At 36.9% G+C, this 18,084-nt stretch overlaps 1 protein-coding gene across 2 annotated transcripts; it reads right to left on the bottom strand.

Annotated features, from left to right (window-relative positions):
- Positions 1–17,272, bottom strand: mdh1aa (malate dehydrogenase 1Aa, NAD (soluble)). 2 transcript variants are annotated; one of them, XM_007260601.4, is made up of 9 exons: positions 17,113–17,272; positions 10,714–10,812; positions 9,388–9,484; positions 5,011–5,186; positions 3,613–3,735; positions 3,201–3,377; positions 2,096–2,209; positions 1,892–1,981; positions 1–433 (listed from the first exon to the last, which is right to left on the bottom strand). In XM_007260601.4, exons 1-9 carry the CDS (start codon positions 17,164–17,166, stop codon positions 311–313), a joined length of 1,053 nt encoding a protein of 350 aa, XP_007260663.2. In that variant the 5' UTR covers positions 17,167–17,272; the 3' UTR covers positions 1–310. The 2 variants fall into 2 exon arrangements, with proteins under 2 accessions (XP_007260663.2, XP_007260664.2); XM_007260602.4 differs by lacking the exon at positions 17,113–17,272 and adding an exon at positions 11,623–11,769.
- Positions 17,273–18,084: the final 812 nt, after the last annotated feature.

The following is an 18,084-nucleotide window of genomic DNA, read 5'->3' as shown; positions in this document are numbered from 1 at the left end:
TTAAGTTTCTCCGTTTATTGGAACACATGGAGTCTTGTTAAGTTGATCGGGACGACAGTGTGCGTTTGAACCCTGAACGAAGCTTCTCCTCTGGGTGGCACCCCGGTGTAAAACCCAGCGGATTCACGGCTATAATACAGATCCCCAGTTTCTGTTACTGTATGAAATGATGCACACGTACATTCAGAACCTCCTATCTCTCTCACACACACTCGCACAGGGCAGCGCTGGAGGTGGGCTGGGTTTACAGTTGTGAGTGGGGGGGTTTGGGTGGGTGTGGGTGCTGCGCCGCTGTGGTGGGGGGGTCTAGTCACACTCCCAGGAAGGACACAGCTGTGTCTCTCTCCTCGATCAGCTCCGCCGCCGTGGCGTCCATCTTACCGCGGGAGAAATCGTTAATCGGCAGACCGTCCACCACCTTCCACGACTTGTTCTAAAAAAGAGCGAATCGCACAGTATTCATCTGATTCAATCATCAAAATTCTCTAGGAAACCATTCAGTAAATTATTGTACTTTTTTTCTTAATTTCTATGTTTTTTCCTCCCAATTTAGCTAAGCTAGTTGTTGCACACATTCAGCTGCTACTCACACAGATGCCACACAGACTACTCTATACATCAGCTCACAGATACCTTGTGCTGATCCACACCACCCTAGGAGTGATGAGGGGGAAAGAGCACCATCTACTGTACCCACCCAGAGAGAGAGCAAGGCTCTCTCATGACTCTGGCAGCTGATGGCAAGCTGCATGACCGGGATTCGAACCAGCGATCTCTTTAGACAGCTAAAATAGTCTGCACCCTATGTGAATTACTATAATTGATGCAATCACAGTTCAGTTAAATCATTTAAGTTCAAATGACCCGTCTAAAGTATGATTTTTTTTTTTTTTTAGGAATCAATTAAATGAACCATTAATCTGATTCAATTACAAAACAACAATTCAGTGAATCCCTTGATCAGACATCAGATATAATCTGATATAAATGATTTAATGAAAGTCTGTGAGTCATTAGAATGATAGATTTGATTCAAACAAATCTGTGTCTCATCATCATATCATATTTCAAACTATAAATTTGAATCATTTATGGCTCTTTAAAAAAATAATTCAGTGAATCATTTAGGTAGAAATTGTCAATATGATTAAATTAGGATTATTTTACAAAAACAATTTAGTGAATCATCAAATCGCAAAATGTCAAGCTGATTCAGTAACAAAACTCAGTGAATCATTATAGTTCAAACTGTCAATTTGATTCATTTATGACTTTTTAGGAAACAATCTGCTTTAAAAACGACTTGGTGAATCGCTAAATCTCAAATTGTGATTCAACAATGATCCATTAAGCAATTTAGCGAGTAAAAAAAAACAAACAGGTGAACCTGATTCTTTAAACATATTGATTCTTTATGTGTCTAAAGATCTGATTTGATTGCATTTCTTTATAAAGTCGTTCAATGAATCTTTAAATATCAAGACATAATTAACAGGCTTTATTTGATTGTATTATTTGTGTATGATTTATAATTGTTTTTAAAATCTCACCGAATAAATGTGACAGAATTGCCTTATTTACTTAGCCAAGATAAAATAAAAGTTTGTCTTAAATCAGTTAAATCAGCAAAATATTCTATAACAAACTGATTTTATTAAACATTTGCAATCTGATGCCGTTAGTTTTATTTAACCCCAAGTAACTCATACATACTGATGCATCTACACAATTTCACATCTCTAACAGTGATAATAAGTGATTTCCTTCATAACAGTACATGTCCATATCTAGTGATGTGTGCACGCACACTAGCCGGCCTTTAATAATGAATAGAACAGTATTAATTATTGATTAACAATGAATTAATGATGTATAATATAAAAGCTCAGACCTTGATCATGACGGGGAAGGAGTACATGAGGTCATCAGCAACACCGTAGGAATTCCCAGAGGAGTAAACTCCCATAGACACAAACTCACCCTACAGAGAGAGAGACAGAGAGAGAGACAGAGAGAGAGAGAGGGAATCAGCTCTGTAATGTAGTACATTAGAGAGAAGATTGTAAACAGGCTTCTGTCCAGAGCCCAGACCTACATCAGGGGTCCCGAACCAAATGTCACGCATGTGATCACAGATGGCTTTAGCGGCGGACATGGCGCTGGACAGCTTCCTGGCTTTGATCACGGCAGCTCCACGCTGCTGCACAGTCTGAGACAGAGAGAGAGAGAACGAGAGAGAGAGAGAGAGAGAGATCAGAAACTAGAAAGGTGCATTTTCTAAAAGGGCTCTGAACGGTCGCTATGGTATCTCAGGTCGTGGTACGATGTTGCTAAGTGGTGGCTATGGTGTTGCTAAGGTGGACGCTAAAGTGTTGCAATGGTCTCCATAGTGGTTGCTATGATGTTGCCAGGTCACTGCTAAGGTGTTGTTGGAAGGTCATAGTAAGATTGCGCTAAGTGGTTCCTAAGGTGTTCCCCGGTGGTTGCTAAAGTGTTGCCATGGTGGTTGCTTTGATGTTGCTAGGTCACTGTTAAGGTGTTTCTTGAGGATCATGGTATGATCGTGGTGAGTGGTGGCTATGGTGTTGCTATGGTATCCATGGTGGTTGCTATGGTGTTGCTATGTTACTGATAAGCTGTTTCTTGAAGGTCATTGTGTGATTGTGCTAAATGTTGGCTAGGGTATTGCTAAGGTGTTGCTAGGTGGTTCGTAAAAGAGTTGCTATGCTATCCATGGTGGTTGCTTTTGTGTTGCTAGGTCACTGCTAAGGTGTTGCTTGAAGGTCATGGTATGATCGTGGTGAGTGGTGGCTATGGTGTTGCTAAGGTGGTTGCTAAGGTTTTGCCAGGTGGTTGCTATGGTATCCATGGTGGTTGCTAAGATGTCGCAAGGTCACTGACAAAGCATTGCAATGGTATCCGTAGTGGTTGCTATGATGTTGCTAGGTAACTGCTAAGGTGTTGCTTGAAGGTCATGGTATGATCGTGCTAAGTGTTGGCAATGGTGTTGCCAGGTGGTTGCTAAGGTGTTGCCAGGTGGCTGCTGAGGTGCTGCTAGGTGGTTGCTCAAGTGTTGCTATGGTATCCATAGTGGTTGCTATGTGGTTGCTAGTTCACCGCTAAGGTGTTGCTTGAAGGCAGAAAATCAGTTTTTCAGTTAAAAAGGGGAGAAATTAATAAAAACTTTTATTTAAACTCACGGAGATGAAGTCTGCCTTCAGCCAGCTGTCGTCCTTCACAGCGTCGTAGGCGGGGACCTCCTTGCCGTGCTGGTTGACGGTGGCGTGGTGGACGTCAGGGTACTGAGTGGAGGAGTGATTTCCCCAGATGATCACGTTCTTCACCTTATCTGAGGACACGCCCACACGCATCGCCACCTACAGGCACAGAGGAGGCACTGACTGTCAGTCTAGTTTAAAGGGCTTATTTCCAAACGTACTGAATTTGCTCACTTATAATTTTAAAATGAAAGAAACACTTTTTGGTAGTGTTAATGGCACAGGCACACACAACCTTTTTTCACCAAAATATTTATTAAAATCTGTACTTACTATAAGATAAAACTATAATTTTACAGTAGAGTGTCTGATTCCCTCAGTGTTAGAGACAGACCTGTGAGCGGGCCCTGTTGTGGTCCAGACGGGTCAGGCAGGAGAAGTTCTCTTTGGGAATGGATGGAGCGGACTTGGAGGCGATCAGACAGTTTGTGTTGGCTGGGTTTCCAACAACCAGGACCTGAGAGAAGAACAGAACACACCCAGACAGGTTAAACTGCATGAAGTATAATATAATACAGACTTTACTGGACACTAGTGCTGAAAAATAGGAAAAGAGTGATCTCAAAACAATAAAATCAATAGAAATGCTATTTTAAAAGGACAGATTGGGTTGCATGTGACTGATGAGTTACCAGGAGGCCCATGGTTATTTTAGGATCCATTGTTATTTGAGTTATGTGACAGTTTTTTTTTTACTCATCTTTCTTTATTCTATTCATTCATTCAGCACCAATTGAACTAGACTGAGGAACCCTGAGTGTTCCTATAAGCCTAGGCGATATTAGCTAGCGATTCATGCCGCTTAGCTTGTTTTAACATGGTAAACACACAGACGACAGTCCAATATACTCACCTGTGAACAGCAAAAAGGGCTAGCCCTGCTGTTAGCAGCTAACGCTAATGCTGCTCCAGCCTTAGTGCTGGAGAAACTTCACTGAAAACTCACCCTTATAAGTCTGTACTTCAGCGGAGTCGCTGGTAGAATTCATACACAAGGAGCAACGGATTATAAGGTGCACTGACGATTTTTGGGAAAATTAAAGGATTTTTAAAGTAAAATATATTAAATAAAATAAGGTATACCTGTTTTAAAATCATGATATAGAAAGGCTGAATATAAAGCTGCAAAAAATATGTAGGTAAACCTATTTTAATTACTTCAATTTTTCATTAACTCTTTACTAAAAAAAAATGTAGCCTGATTATTACATCACTAAAAACAAACAAACAGTTGCTTTGTTCACTTCGGCTATTGTGCAAAAGTCAGTAAACCCCCAAAATTCAGGCTAGAAAAGGTAACTGAGCCTTTGTTTCTCTGATTTCATTAAGAGCTAATTAGCATATGGTGTTTCACAATTAAGAAGCTGATATTGGACATATAAAATCTGATCACTTACTTTTTCTAGCCTGCACTATAGATGTGAACTGGCTGAAACTGTGCGGGATATTGGATTGCATTTGGAGGCTACTTGGTTCATAAACATCATCAGTAGATTATCTGTTAGATTAAGGTCTATTTTGGGCATTATACATATTTGCAGCATTCTGAAACAAATATTCATAAATGCTGCTGGAGACAAAAATGTCTTAATACTTTTGACAGGGCCTTAAAATAACCACATATATTAATGTATAACGTAGTATTGGAAGGGATGCTCATGATGCACAGTGGCTCATTTGCACTGGAAGCCGTTTATTATATTGAAAATGAACAGAAGGTACGCTGCACTACCTTGACGGTCTTCTTGGCGTACTTCTCCAGCGCGGCTCCCTGTGTTTTAAAGATGGCCACGTTGGCCTTCAGCAGGTCCTTCCTCTCCATACCCTCCTTCCTGGGCATGGAGCCCACCAGGATGGCAGCGTCCAGGTCCTTAAAGCCCACCTCCACCTTATCCGTGGGGATCACCTCTGCAAACATGCATTTATTGATTTATTGATCACTTATTATGGATTTTCTTTGCTTAAATTGTCGAATTGATGACACTTTTGCATAGAAATGACTGCATAACCAGCCATCCAACCCCTCCCTGACTTCTGCAACAAAGAATATGAATAATTCAGGCACACATGCAGCCAAAATACACCACAGAAAGGCAGGAGTGTTTTCCTCCAAATATAGAAACATTTCCCAACTACTGTTCCTTAACTACAGAGCTACAATTACACTCTGGAACAGAGTAGGTAGAAAAATACATGCTTCACTGAAACATAGTTCAAAATAGCTAAACTGAAACTTATTTCTTATTATGCTTTTTAACAATGACCATAATCATAATTAAATTCCATTATCAAAACTACAGCTCTGAAAAAAATTAAGAGAGCACTTTAGTTTCTGAATCAGTTTCTCTGTTTTTGCTATTTATAGGTTTATGTTTTGAGTAAAATTAACATTGCTATTTAATTCTATAAACTACAGACAACATTTCACCCAAATTCCAAATAAAAATATTTTAGTCATTTAGAGCATTTATTTGCAGAAAATGAGAAATGGCTGAAAAAAAAAATATATATGTAAAGCTTTCAGACCTCAAATAATGCAAAGAAAACAAGTTCATATTAATAAAGTTTTAAGAGTTCAGAAATTAATATTTGGTGGAATAATCCTGGTTTTTAATCACAGTTTTTTAATGTATCTTGGCATCATGTTCTCCTCCACCAGTCTTACACACTGCTTTTGGATACCTTTATGATTTTCACTCCAGGGTGTAAAAATTTAAGCAGTTCAGTTTGGTTTGATGGCTTGTGATCATCCATCTTCCTTTTGATTATATTCCAGAGGTTTTCAATTTGGTAAAACCAAAGAAACTCATCATTTGTAAGTGCTCTCTTATTTTTTTCCCAGAGCTATACATGTGCAAGAACGTGTAAAAAAATATTTGGCTGTTTATATTCATACATTCTTGATGTTAGCAAATTTTAAAACAAGGTTTAATTTTGCTTATGATGTTTGGACCAATAGAAAAGCTCCACAGTGGCACGTTGGAATGAATTGCATTGAAACATAAGAAGGTTTTGACCTTGTTTTGTTAACTTGCCCTTATGAAACTGGTGCACATCCAAAGATCCAGTCATTACTGGTCTGTGCTCAACCCCACAGTCTTTAGACTTTAGATTTACTGACTCCACACTCTCTGTTCCTCATTATAAACATGCTATAGCTGAACACAGCATTCAGTCCAGGCACTGCATGACTCTGCAGAACTGCGCAGTCCCTGCAGACGCCCCTGCACTGCTCCACCTGCATTGGATACAGTGCTGTGGGGAGTTACTGTGGGCGTGGGCCTGCTCGGTTCTCTGGGCCAATCAGAACAGAGATCCTGGTTACACAGTGTGAAGGGAAGTTTAAAGGATAAGTGACTGAAGTCCATTCTGATAAAGAACGCTCTTCATTAATGAACAGAGAGGAAATAATCAGTCAGATCAGCTGAACTAAGCACTGATGAATAGAGGGGGGATTGTTAAAGTGGTGTAATATGAGAGAGAGATTAGAGAAGATAGAGAGAAGACCTTCTCTTTGTTGCTACACCCATATCCATTATATCAACTCCACTGAACATATAGGACATTCTGTAGATCTATAATTTTTACAGACTGAAGTTATTTTACCCTGTTCTTCAATACCTACCACCACCACAGAGATACAGATATTATTATTGGCATTAGCATGGTGGTGGTGGTGTATGAGGTGTTAAGAGTGTGTGTGTTGTGGTGGTACAGTGAGTGGATCAGACACAGCAGCAGTGCTGCTGGAGTTTTTAACAGTGGTTTAAACTGATTAAAAAAATAATAATCATCAACTTAATCACAACAGAATTGTGTGATTAAATCACACATTTTCTTCCTTAAGATTAAGCTTTCGGATAATAATGGGCATTTTAAATGTGAATAAAATAATCTGTGTTAGAAACACTTAGGTTTGAATTATTGGTGCTAATCCCTTATAAAAGTATTGTATTTTTCAACAATATCCTGTGATTAAATCATGGATAAAATAATGATTCTATCTTTTTAATGCTGGTAATTAACTGTATTTTTAGTAAGAAAGTAATAATAAGTAATAATAGTAATAATAGTGTATTGTGTTTTAATATATTATCTTAATCTTACAGTAGTTTGGATGACGTTTGGACTAGAATATTGTAATGTGTTAAGTTACTGAGTTTAACTGAGAGTTATCCATTGTATGTGGATGTCCATTTTACTCAAACATATACATATACATATAATAAATAAATGCACAAAAAAAATAAGAAATGGTATGGATTGATATAATAACTAAAATATGGTTTTATTCATGCCATAGAGGTTTAATTAAAAAAAATGAGATACAAGGGTATTTTACCATATCAATTTAAGTCAGATCATATAACTCAAAATTAAATAATGTGTACCTTAACTACAGATCAAAAAACTGGAACTCAAACATCTGATTACTATATAAGAATCATATTTTAAATCACAGATAAAATCATTATGAACAGGTTTTAGTGTTTATGAGACTCAATATTGCACAAAAAACATGATTTTTCTGCGTGTTCTGGCTGCTGCGACTGCGCAGATCTCCACACCCTCACTACCATGCTGACCCTCCTTTGCTCTCGGCACAAAAAGAAAGCTGATTGGCTGTTTTTGCTAAAGGGCGGAGCCATGATTATCAGCATTAACAGAACTCTCATTCATACAGCAGTCAGTGGTCTGGCCTTAAACACTTACACTGGTGGCACTGTATCTTGTATCTAAGACCAAATAAAATGACAAATGTACACAATTAATAAATCCACAGGGTGAACACTTTATATGCTATTCTATTGGTTTTTATATTGGTTATTTAAATATGTGTGATAAATGAGCCGTTAATACAAGCCCGTATTTGTTTTCCACATACAGATATAAAACTGGCTTTACTGGTTTTATCAAATCACTCAGTAATAATTACTCTGTGCTCCTGTAGTCTTCCACAGAACAATGATATCTACTCACAGCAGCACAGTCAGAAATAACCTGCCCTTTAAACACAGAGACAAGGGCACAACAATGCCCCCAAAGCTCTACTGCACTACTGATACTGCACTAATAAACCACTCACAGAACATCAGTAATGATACTTATCACTCAGTCCTTTGATTCTTAGCTGCCGCTGCAAACAATGTTTTAATGTTCTAACGTCCAACAAACTAAATTTGATTTTATATTTTGTTTAATTAACAAAAACATGCTGTTATACATCAATCTTTCAATTTTTAAAACAGTATTAATTTTCTTTAACTTATTTTGTCCCATAAAAGAGCATTAAACCCCCTGATTTTTGCTGACTCCACCCTCAGCTCAAATTTTTTAAATGGGATGCGTAGTTTGGGAAGAAGCACTGGGTGATGTATGGGTTTAGAACCTGAGAGGGCACCGCAAAGACAGAAATTACCACAATAAAAACGTTTTTTAAAGGTTATAAAATGTGTATAATAGCAGGACTGCTATGCATTATTACTTCAAAAGAACACTTCAGCTATTAATGGCTCTTTAGAAATGAAACAGGCTTTTTCTGATTGGCTGCCTCATTCAAAAAACGGTGACATTTTAAAAATAGTGAATAAAAAAGGGGCTTTTTACAGCTCAGATGTCAAATATTAAAATGCAGAGTATATTTTAAAACTTTATCTGTATTAAGCAGTATTACATTGACCTCTGTCATCATAGTCAGTGAGATAATCAATGATAATTGATTATATTGTCCTTCTGCCCAGGACTTTCACTCCATCTATATATAACATGACCTTCAACATCAGGCTATAAGGCCAATCCTGGCCTTTTAAAAGTTTTAAACTTATTTTATGGTAAAATCCTCACTTACAGGAAACTAATTTTCAAGTTAAATTACTTTTAACTTATTTACATGCATGTTGCACATATTTATTTTTAATTATACCCCATTTTCTTCCCTATTTGGAAGGCCAATTACCCCAATCCTTGTTTATATGAACTCCCTCCATCACTATCAATGGTCCCAACACTAGCATCACCAAGCAGCTAACACACTGAATGGAAAGTGCCATGTAATCAGATAAACCCCTTGTGTATTTTTATATCTTTATTATACGGGTGCAGCTCTCACCTCTTAGCAGTGGGAGAGCGCAGTCCTGCAGCTCCATGACAACTCCATCCAGGACGGGCAGCATGGGCGGGATGTCCAAAAGAACCAAGATGATTGGCTGATAGGAATAAAGAGAGTAAAATAAACTCCTTAGAGAATCAATCAATAACAACACAACTCAACCCAGCAGTTTATAAAAGCTACCACACACACACACACACATGCAGCGGAGTCACGTTTGTCAAGCGTGAAGCTGTTTTTAAACATTATTTAATAGTTTGGTATAAATCTCACAGCCAAGTAAGGTCACAAAAGCAATAAAAAAGCAATGAAATTGTCTGGTAAAGTGTGAGCAGTTGTATATCGGTTAAATATGTTAAAATGTTCAAGATGAATATTAACATGCGACAATGTCAAGGCCAAACTGTTGAGCCAAATAGAGGAGAAGAATGAAACATTTTACAAAAAAGATGGAATAGTATGTCTGTTAAGACGTTGTAATTTTTGTAAAAAAAAAAAAAAAAAAGATAAATAAAAATTAATTTTTAACTTTTTGTTCTGTTTTTGCACAAAAAATGCATTTCTATGCATCCTTATTTATTTTAGAACACATTTATTTTTACATTTTGACCCCAATTGTGCTTATATAATGCAACTTATATAAGTGAAAATCCATTCAGCCATGCACTTCATCATGCTGTATGTAATTCTGTCTCAAATTATCTTCATGCTCCCTACATAGGGTACTAAACAGGTCATAATATACCACATTTTAACCACATTAGAATAAGAATATAATTGAAAAGTTACTTTATTTCAGTAATTCAGTTCAAAATGTGAAAATCATTTATTATATAGATGTATTAAAGAGTAATTTATTTTAAGTGTTTATTGATTTTATTGTCGATGATTATGGCTTACAGCCAATGAAAACCCCAAAAAGAAGTGTCTTAGAAAACTAGAATATTGTATAAGATCAATTGGTGCTTTTAGCAGTGTGGGCAGTGTGCCAAGTCATGCCAAAAATTGAAGCATGAATTTCTGCGTTTTCCTGGAAAATCCCTTTGCTGACAACTTTTATGTAGATGTGGATTTCATTTTTCAGCAGGACTTGGCACACTGCCAAAAGTACCAATTGATCTTATATAATATTCTAATCTTCTGAGACACTATTTTTTAGCTTTTCATAGGCTGTAAACCATAATCATCAACAATAGTTTCACATTTTGAACTGAATTACTGAATTCCTACATGTACAAACAGTGCATTTTAGGGTAAGGTGCCCTACATAGTGCCCTAAAGAGAAAGTAGGCACGGATTTGGGACACAGCCCAAGTGTCTGCTTACCTGGTCCTTGCCGAAGACATCTCCTTTAGCGATGCTGTACAGCAGGGAATAGGCGATCTGGCCGGCGGCACCAGTCACCAAAACACGGATGGGTTCGGCCTGGAAATACAATATACAGAGGAAAACGTGGTGACCTACTTAGGCAACCTAACTAGGTTAGCTCAACCAAATCAGACAAGGGCTGATGGCGAATTGCGCAACGTCTACCACTGAAAACCACTAGGTTAACTAGGTTACATGTTTCCCACTGGAAAATCGGCTTTGGATCATGATGAATGAAGTGTAAAATACTACAAAACAGTGATTACTTAGCAAAATATATATGTATATTACGTTTTATGTGGTCAAATTCATATTTTTAATCCTTTTTTTCTTGCAACTTTCCATTCCACCTTAAATAGTGCAGACGTTATATTGGAGAGAATACAAGCGCTGCTGATACGTTTCATTGAAACGGCTGCATCTTTTAAAGTGGACCGGCGAATTCCAAGAAAACGCTGGAGAAAAGGAGCTAACTAACTTCTGCAGGTTTGTAGACAATCACGCTGATTAAATTAAAGGCTAATATCATCTAGAACTACATAATTTACCGGTATTTATTCATATTTATCAGTATTTATCCTGTTTTCAGCCATTTTCAGAAGACATGAATCAAGCATCCTCAAGCTTTAGCTTGCAAAAAGGCGGAAATAGAAGAAACGTTACCCAGACATGCTTTAAAAGACAAATACGAGCTAAATAAATACATTAACTAGCAGCTAAAATGCTAAATAATATGTTTTTAATCATATTAAACGACATAAACACAAGGAAAATAACAAAGAAATAAATAATTAAGAAAAAAACAACATGCTGCTCCCATTATAAATCTATAAATCATGCCCGTTCCCGGCTAAAATAATCTCTCACCATATTTTAATCTTTATTCCTCAGGATGGAGATGTTCTATCTGCAGTTTGAGCTCTCCCACTCTGGCCCAGACGGATAGGGTCACCTCTGTTCTTGTACAGAAATGTCAGTGCTGTATTGCCAAATAGACTCCCGCAGCGCGCTGGGATCTGTAGTCATCTCCTCACCGATATCTGCTCTTTTCCGCCCAAGCCGTGTTGTCAAAAAACTACACTACCCATGTACCACCGCGCCCCTCGCGTCACAGTATAAAAAACGAGCGTATCTGCCCACCGCACTGCCATATATGGGAGGCGCGTGAGATGACCGTTGAGTTTTGAATTTAGATTTTTTTTTTTGATAAACTATGCTAAGCTAATGTTTCTGAAGGGATTTTTGTGTGAAATAATGCTGATTTGGTTATTTAAACGACCCACATCTGTTAAAACGCTGTTGTGTGTTCAGTTTGTAGCTTAAATTAGGAGATGAGTGCTGTTTTTTGTTTTAGTGATATTGGAAGCTGGAAATTAACATTTGTACCACTTGTATCTGCACACAAACAGCTAGTGAAGTCATATTTTTTAAAAGGGAAACTCAGGATTGTAGGTTTTCATACCAACAAGCAGAAATACACCCCGTGTAGGTAACCACTTCTTTAAAGGCTAAGATTAGCTGATTAAACAGTCATAATTAAGATAAGACTGGTGACCCATGGTCTACCTTGTGAGCAGCTATCATGATATTTATTTATACTTGTATGTTGGTGTCCCTTCTAAAATATAGTCTTGTCAGTTTGTAGCCTTATATTGGTCATTTCAAAGCTGTGAATGAAATTAAACGCTGTGAGTTTTGTTTCATGTTTTAGTTGCATTAGAAGCTGGAAATTAACATTTATACCACTTGTAAATTGCCCACAAACAGCTAGTGAAGTTGTATTTAGTAAAGGGGAAACTCAAGGTTGTAGGTTTTCCTTCCAACCAAGCAGAAATTCACCCTGTATACGTAACCACGTCTTTAAGGGCTGGGACTGACTGATTGAACAAGCATAATCAGGTGTGCTTCTGCTTTATTGGAATGAAAACATGCACCCAAGCCAGCCCTTTGTGGATAAGACTGGTGAACCATGGTCTACGTTGTGAGCGGCAGTCGTGAGCATTTACACTTGTACGTTGGTGTTGCTTCTGAAATATGGTCTTGTGTTGTCAGTTTGTAGCCTTAAATAAGAAATTTTAAGGCTGTGACTATGAGTTTTATGCCGTGTTTGAGTGGTTTCAGAAACTGGAAATTACCATTTTTACCACTAGTAATTGCACAAAATTACATAAGTTTAAGAGGTGTTACATTTAACCTTTTTTGTATGTTTTTGTTATTATACTCTATTGAATAGCCAACTAATATATATATATATATATATATATATATATATATATATATATATATATATATATTTGTTTTTTTGTTTTTTGCAGTGTTTGTGGACAACTCAATGTCTTGTTTAGGGTTACTCTGCTTAAGTTCATACGTTGGCTAGTTGTAATGTAAATGTTTATTAATTTCAGATTTACGCATTACTGAATAAAAATAGGTTGCACTACGTAAACTAGTGTATACATAATATATATTTCTCCTGTGTCAGTGTCAACACACAACTAAGCTGGAAAGAAATCTGTGAAAGCAAAGGAGATCTGCGCTAGTCTAACCGCTACTCTCTTCTCTCCGTCATCCACTTCCTCAGAAACAAAATGGACTGGCCCAGCTAAACCAAACTGGAACTAAACACACTAGAAAGGACTCTACACTCCAGAAAACCAAATCCACGGGAGTGACTGGGGGCAAAGCTAAAAGCTAACTGTCTGCGATCTCTTCAGCTTTTTAACAAAACATCTCATTTGGAGGAAGCAAAGAGAAGATAGCAGCACTGGCATCTGGTAAGACTCTGGCCTACTTACCGTGTTTTTGCTACAGTGTTAAAGCTATAATATGTGACGTCTATTGGATGTTTGACTGTTTCTGTTGTCATTACTTTAAAGAGTCACTAAACCCTAAACCATATTTTTACATTAAAAGCTAAAATGTGTTCCTTTGAAGCACACCAGTCCTGCTTAAAATTTTTATAATCCTTTTCTAACCTTTAAAAAACACTTATTTCGGTCATTTCCACCACTGCAGTGCCCTCTCAGGTTCAGCTGTGCTATAGGTGAGGATAATGTACTTTGATATGTGGACACTCACAATATGCAAATCAGTCAATAATAACTCCCCCTGGTGATGTCCAACCATCTAGGTCTCGCCTCTTTTAGAGACACACTGCTCAGCCCAGTCAGCTCTCTCTTCTGCCCTGCCTCTAAACCCAACCCATCCCAAACCACTACTCCCTTTTTTTTGCATTTTTCAAATTTAAGTTAAAGGTGGAATCAACAAAAATTGGGAGTTTTAGTGCCCCTTTAAGTCTCATTGAAAAAAACAACCCCAGATTATACACTCCTTATAACGTTAGTGTAAGTATGTGGGGCTGTGTGAACTGTGGAGTGTTTACTCTCAACATTGGACTTTTTCTGTAAAAACATAAAACATGCCAGGAAATGTTTACTTTCCATGATGCGATCCCTTGTGATGTCACACTCACTCAGTCACACACTCAATCCTGCTGTGGGTGTGATGTAATCTGTGTTGTTGCATTAGACCTGCATGTTCACTGCAATCTACTAGAGCTGGTTTGGACTGAGTCCTTGGCACCTGGTCCTGTGCCAAAACTTAATCTCAGTCAAGTCTATCGGCTTAAATCCCAGTGACCTGAACATCAGACAGCTCCCTAAATCCATTCACACCTTCAAACTCCATTACTACACACACATACAAGCAGTTTTTTTGTATTTATTGCTACTATAATGATTCTATTATGACAAAAATCTGAATTTATTTACTGTTTCTGCAACATTCATATAACTGGCATGATTGATTTATACTAAATGTATTAATTGGTACAAAACTGATTAAATTATTCTAAAATGTTTTCATGTTTAGGATTTTAAAAACATTTGAATTAATAATTATTAAATTATTATATGAAATTCTGTTACTGGAGCATTTCTATGGCTGACATGATTCAGTTCTGCTAAAGTTGGTCCAATAATGATTTTTTGATATTATCGTTTCCATGATGATATGATTCTGAATTGATTAATTCTATAATGACTATAACAACTATTGCCTAATGCCTATGTAATCATGCAATGGTTCTTAGGCACTGAAAGGATTGACTTAGTCTGTGGTTCCTTGATTCTGGAGTAATTTTATTCACTCAATACTGATTCAAAATCCATTAATGATGCAACGATTCACAGATTCTTTATTCACTCTATAATAAATCTAGAATGATTCTTCCACACTACAATGATGCAGCTATCCTATAACAATTCTACGATTATGAGGTAATTCATCAAATCTATAATATACAAATTCAAATCCTGTGATTTGATTAAATAAATCTTAAACATGTTCCACAGATTCTAAAACGATAATGATTATAGAATGATTCATTCCTGCATTGTTTCAATAAATCTGTAATGTTTGTGATTCTTTGACACGACAATGAATCACCTATTCTATAACAATCATATGATTTTGGAGTAATTCCTCCACTTTATTATATACAAATTCAAAGTACTTGATTCAATGGTACACTGATTCTTCTATTCTATTCTACCACAATTCACTGATGCTATTATTACTCTATAATGATTCTAGAAAGGTCTCTCTACTAAACCCTGATTAGTAATGATTCATTGATTCTAAACACAATTCACATACTTTGAAATGACTCTGAAATGATTCTCAAATGATTCCTTAACTAAACCATGATTCATGAAACATTCTATAATGATTCAACAATTCTAGAATGACTCTGATTCCGAATTCCTGTAGTAAGTCAGGGATTCTGTATCACAATTCACAGACTGTGTAACTACTCTACAATGATTCATTCAGAAATGATCTTCAACTTTACTTGGATTCAAAACTCCTGTAACGATTCACAGATTCTTTATTTATTCTAAAATGATTTTTACACACTAGAATGATGCATCTGTTCTATAATAATTCTATGATTATAAAGTGTTCTTCAAATGTATTATATACAGATTTAAATCCTGTAATGATTCAGTGATTCTTTACTACAGTTCTAGAATAATTCCTCCACTAAGCTGTAATGATTCATTGACTCAAAAACACAAATTCACATACTCTAAAATGACTCAATTATTCTCGAATGATTCCTTAACTAAATCATGATTCATAAAACATTCTATAATGATTCAGTAATTCTATGATACATTTGACAGACATGACTCACAGATTCAATAGTTACTTTATAATAATACTAGAATGATTCTTTAACTAAACTGATTCAGAATTCCTGTAGTTAATCAATGATTCATTACCACAATTCACAGACTGTGTAACTACTCTACAATGATTTATTCAGAAATTATCTTCAACTTAACACCGATTCAAAATCCTGTAACGAATCACTGATCCTATACTGACTCCCCAGTGAATCATAAAAGATAAATAGGAAACATTCTACTATGATTCAGTGATTCTATGATTCTAGTTACTTCATTTAAATTGTAGGATGATTCTTCAACTAAACTCTGATTCAGAATTCCTGTAGTAATTGAACGTTCTTGAAATGATATTTAACTTAGAGTAACACTGATTCGAAACTCCTTTAACGATTCTTTGATTCTTTTCCAACGATTCACTGATCCGATACTGACTCTCCAGTGAATTATAAAAGATAAACAGCTAAATATTAGCTTAAACTTGCCTTTCAGTTCACTTTTTCCTTCTCTATAGCTATAAATGTATATATAAATATTGCTGAGTACATGTGAATCGTCTGAACCGACACTTGAAACCAAACCGATTGCTGTGTTGCAAAGAACCTTCTGTTCTGAGCCTTTTAAAGGGGGGATCAATTACATGCTAGGGTTGCCATTACACAACGAAGAAGGAAGGAAGGAGGGAGGGATGGATGGGGGGGGGGGGGGTACATGGAGGTATGGGAGGGTGGGTGGGTGGTTGGTGCAGAGTTGCCCAACACTGCATTCCCACACAGTGGGCTCGCTGTCCATGGTGCTGAAGCAAGCGTGCATATGTATATGTGAACCAATGTATCAATTAAACAATCAATCAGTGTATACATATGCATATATCAATAAATGAAACACAATGTATGCTTCTATATCAGTGATATCCTTTTAGAATAGCAATCTAGTTAAACCTCAACCCACTGCAGAAGTTAGCCTCTCACTGGGCAGTGTCCTATTGCAACTCTCCGTTCCACCTTAAATGGTGCAGGCGCTTGAATGCAACTGCTGCACCGTTTAAGGTGGAATGGAGAGTTCCAAAAAAAAGACACTGGCTGAAATGAGGCTTAGCTTAACTCACGACTGAATAGAGGTGTGTAGGTGTGTGTGTGTGTGAGACTGTGTGTGTGTGTTAGCTTACCTGAGCTGAAGCAGCCCGGACAACCAGGTACATCGCGGTCAAAAGCGTCAGCATTGTTATCTTGTCCTATGTCTCTCTCTCTCTTCCTCTTTTTCTCTTTGTCTCCCTATGTCTCTCTCCCACGCTCGTGCGCACACACAGGGGGGTCTCTGAGGGTCCCAAACCGCGTGCAGAAAGACGCAGGGTGGCGCACCGCGTGAAAAAAAAACCCACCACAGGCGAATTTGCCACCTCTATACAGTTCTATTACCCCGGCTCTCTCTCCCTGTATCTCTCAATGTCTCTCTACCTTTCTCTCTCAGTATCGCCTTCAGTGACACCTTCTGGCCGCAGTCTGTAGGTAATGATGAGCTTTAAGGGACTAAAATAGAGGAGGTGTATAATCTCTCTCTCTCTCTCTCTCTCTCTCTCTCTCTCTTTCTCTCCCATCTCTCTCTCTCTTTCTCTCTCTTCTCTCTCTTCTATCTATCTATCTATCAGGCTAAGATTTAAATGTAATAACAAAAATATAAATAATTAGAATAATAATAATAAAAATATATACACAATTAAAGAAGTAGAGCACTAAAATAACACCAAAATTATAAAAAATGTAATTGATTGGATTAAAATAAATAATAATAATAATACGTTTAATAAAGTACAAAATAAAATAAAATGACAAAATAAGTTTAATAAAAAGGTAATAGGCAAAAAGTAAAACCAGTAATAAAACAAATAAAGGGATGAAATAAATAATAAATGATAAAATAAATAAAAGGCTAAATAGTAAAACATAAAATTGAATATATAAAAAAGAAAACACTCAACTAAAATAGTTACAGGCTGTCTGAAGGTGGTGAAACTGATGATTGAGTGACACCAGGGAGCTGAATTTTATAAATAAATATAAGCCAGTCTCTCTCTCTCTCTCTTTCTTTTTTCTCTCTCTCTCTTCCTCTCTTCTCTCTAGTAGGGAAGAAGGGCAGTGAC

This window comes from Astyanax mexicanus, chromosome 21, assembly GCF_023375975.1.
Source record: "Astyanax mexicanus isolate ESR-SI-001 chromosome 21, AstMex3_surface, whole genome shotgun sequence".
Lineage (NCBI taxonomy): Eukaryota > Metazoa > Chordata > Actinopteri > Characiformes > Acestrorhamphidae > Astyanax > Astyanax mexicanus.
Note: the sequence above shows the minus strand (reverse complement) of the source record. Positions and strands in the feature narration are given on the sequence as shown.

Excerpts from the sequence above, each read along its gene's own strand:
- mdh1aa (XM_007260601.4), bottom strand. The coding sequence starts at position 17,166 with ATGCTGACGCTTTTGACCGCGATGTACCTGGTTGTCCGGGCTGCTTCA. Across the intron at positions 10,813-17,112 it reads TCCGGGCTGCTTCAGCTCAG|GCCGAACCCATCCGTGTTTT; the intron begins GTAAGCTAACAC and ends TTGTATTTCCAG. Across the intron at positions 5,187-9,387 it reads CGCTCTCCCACTGCTAAGAG|AGGTGATCCCCACGGATAAG; the intron begins GTGAGAGCTGCA and ends GCATGTTTGCAG.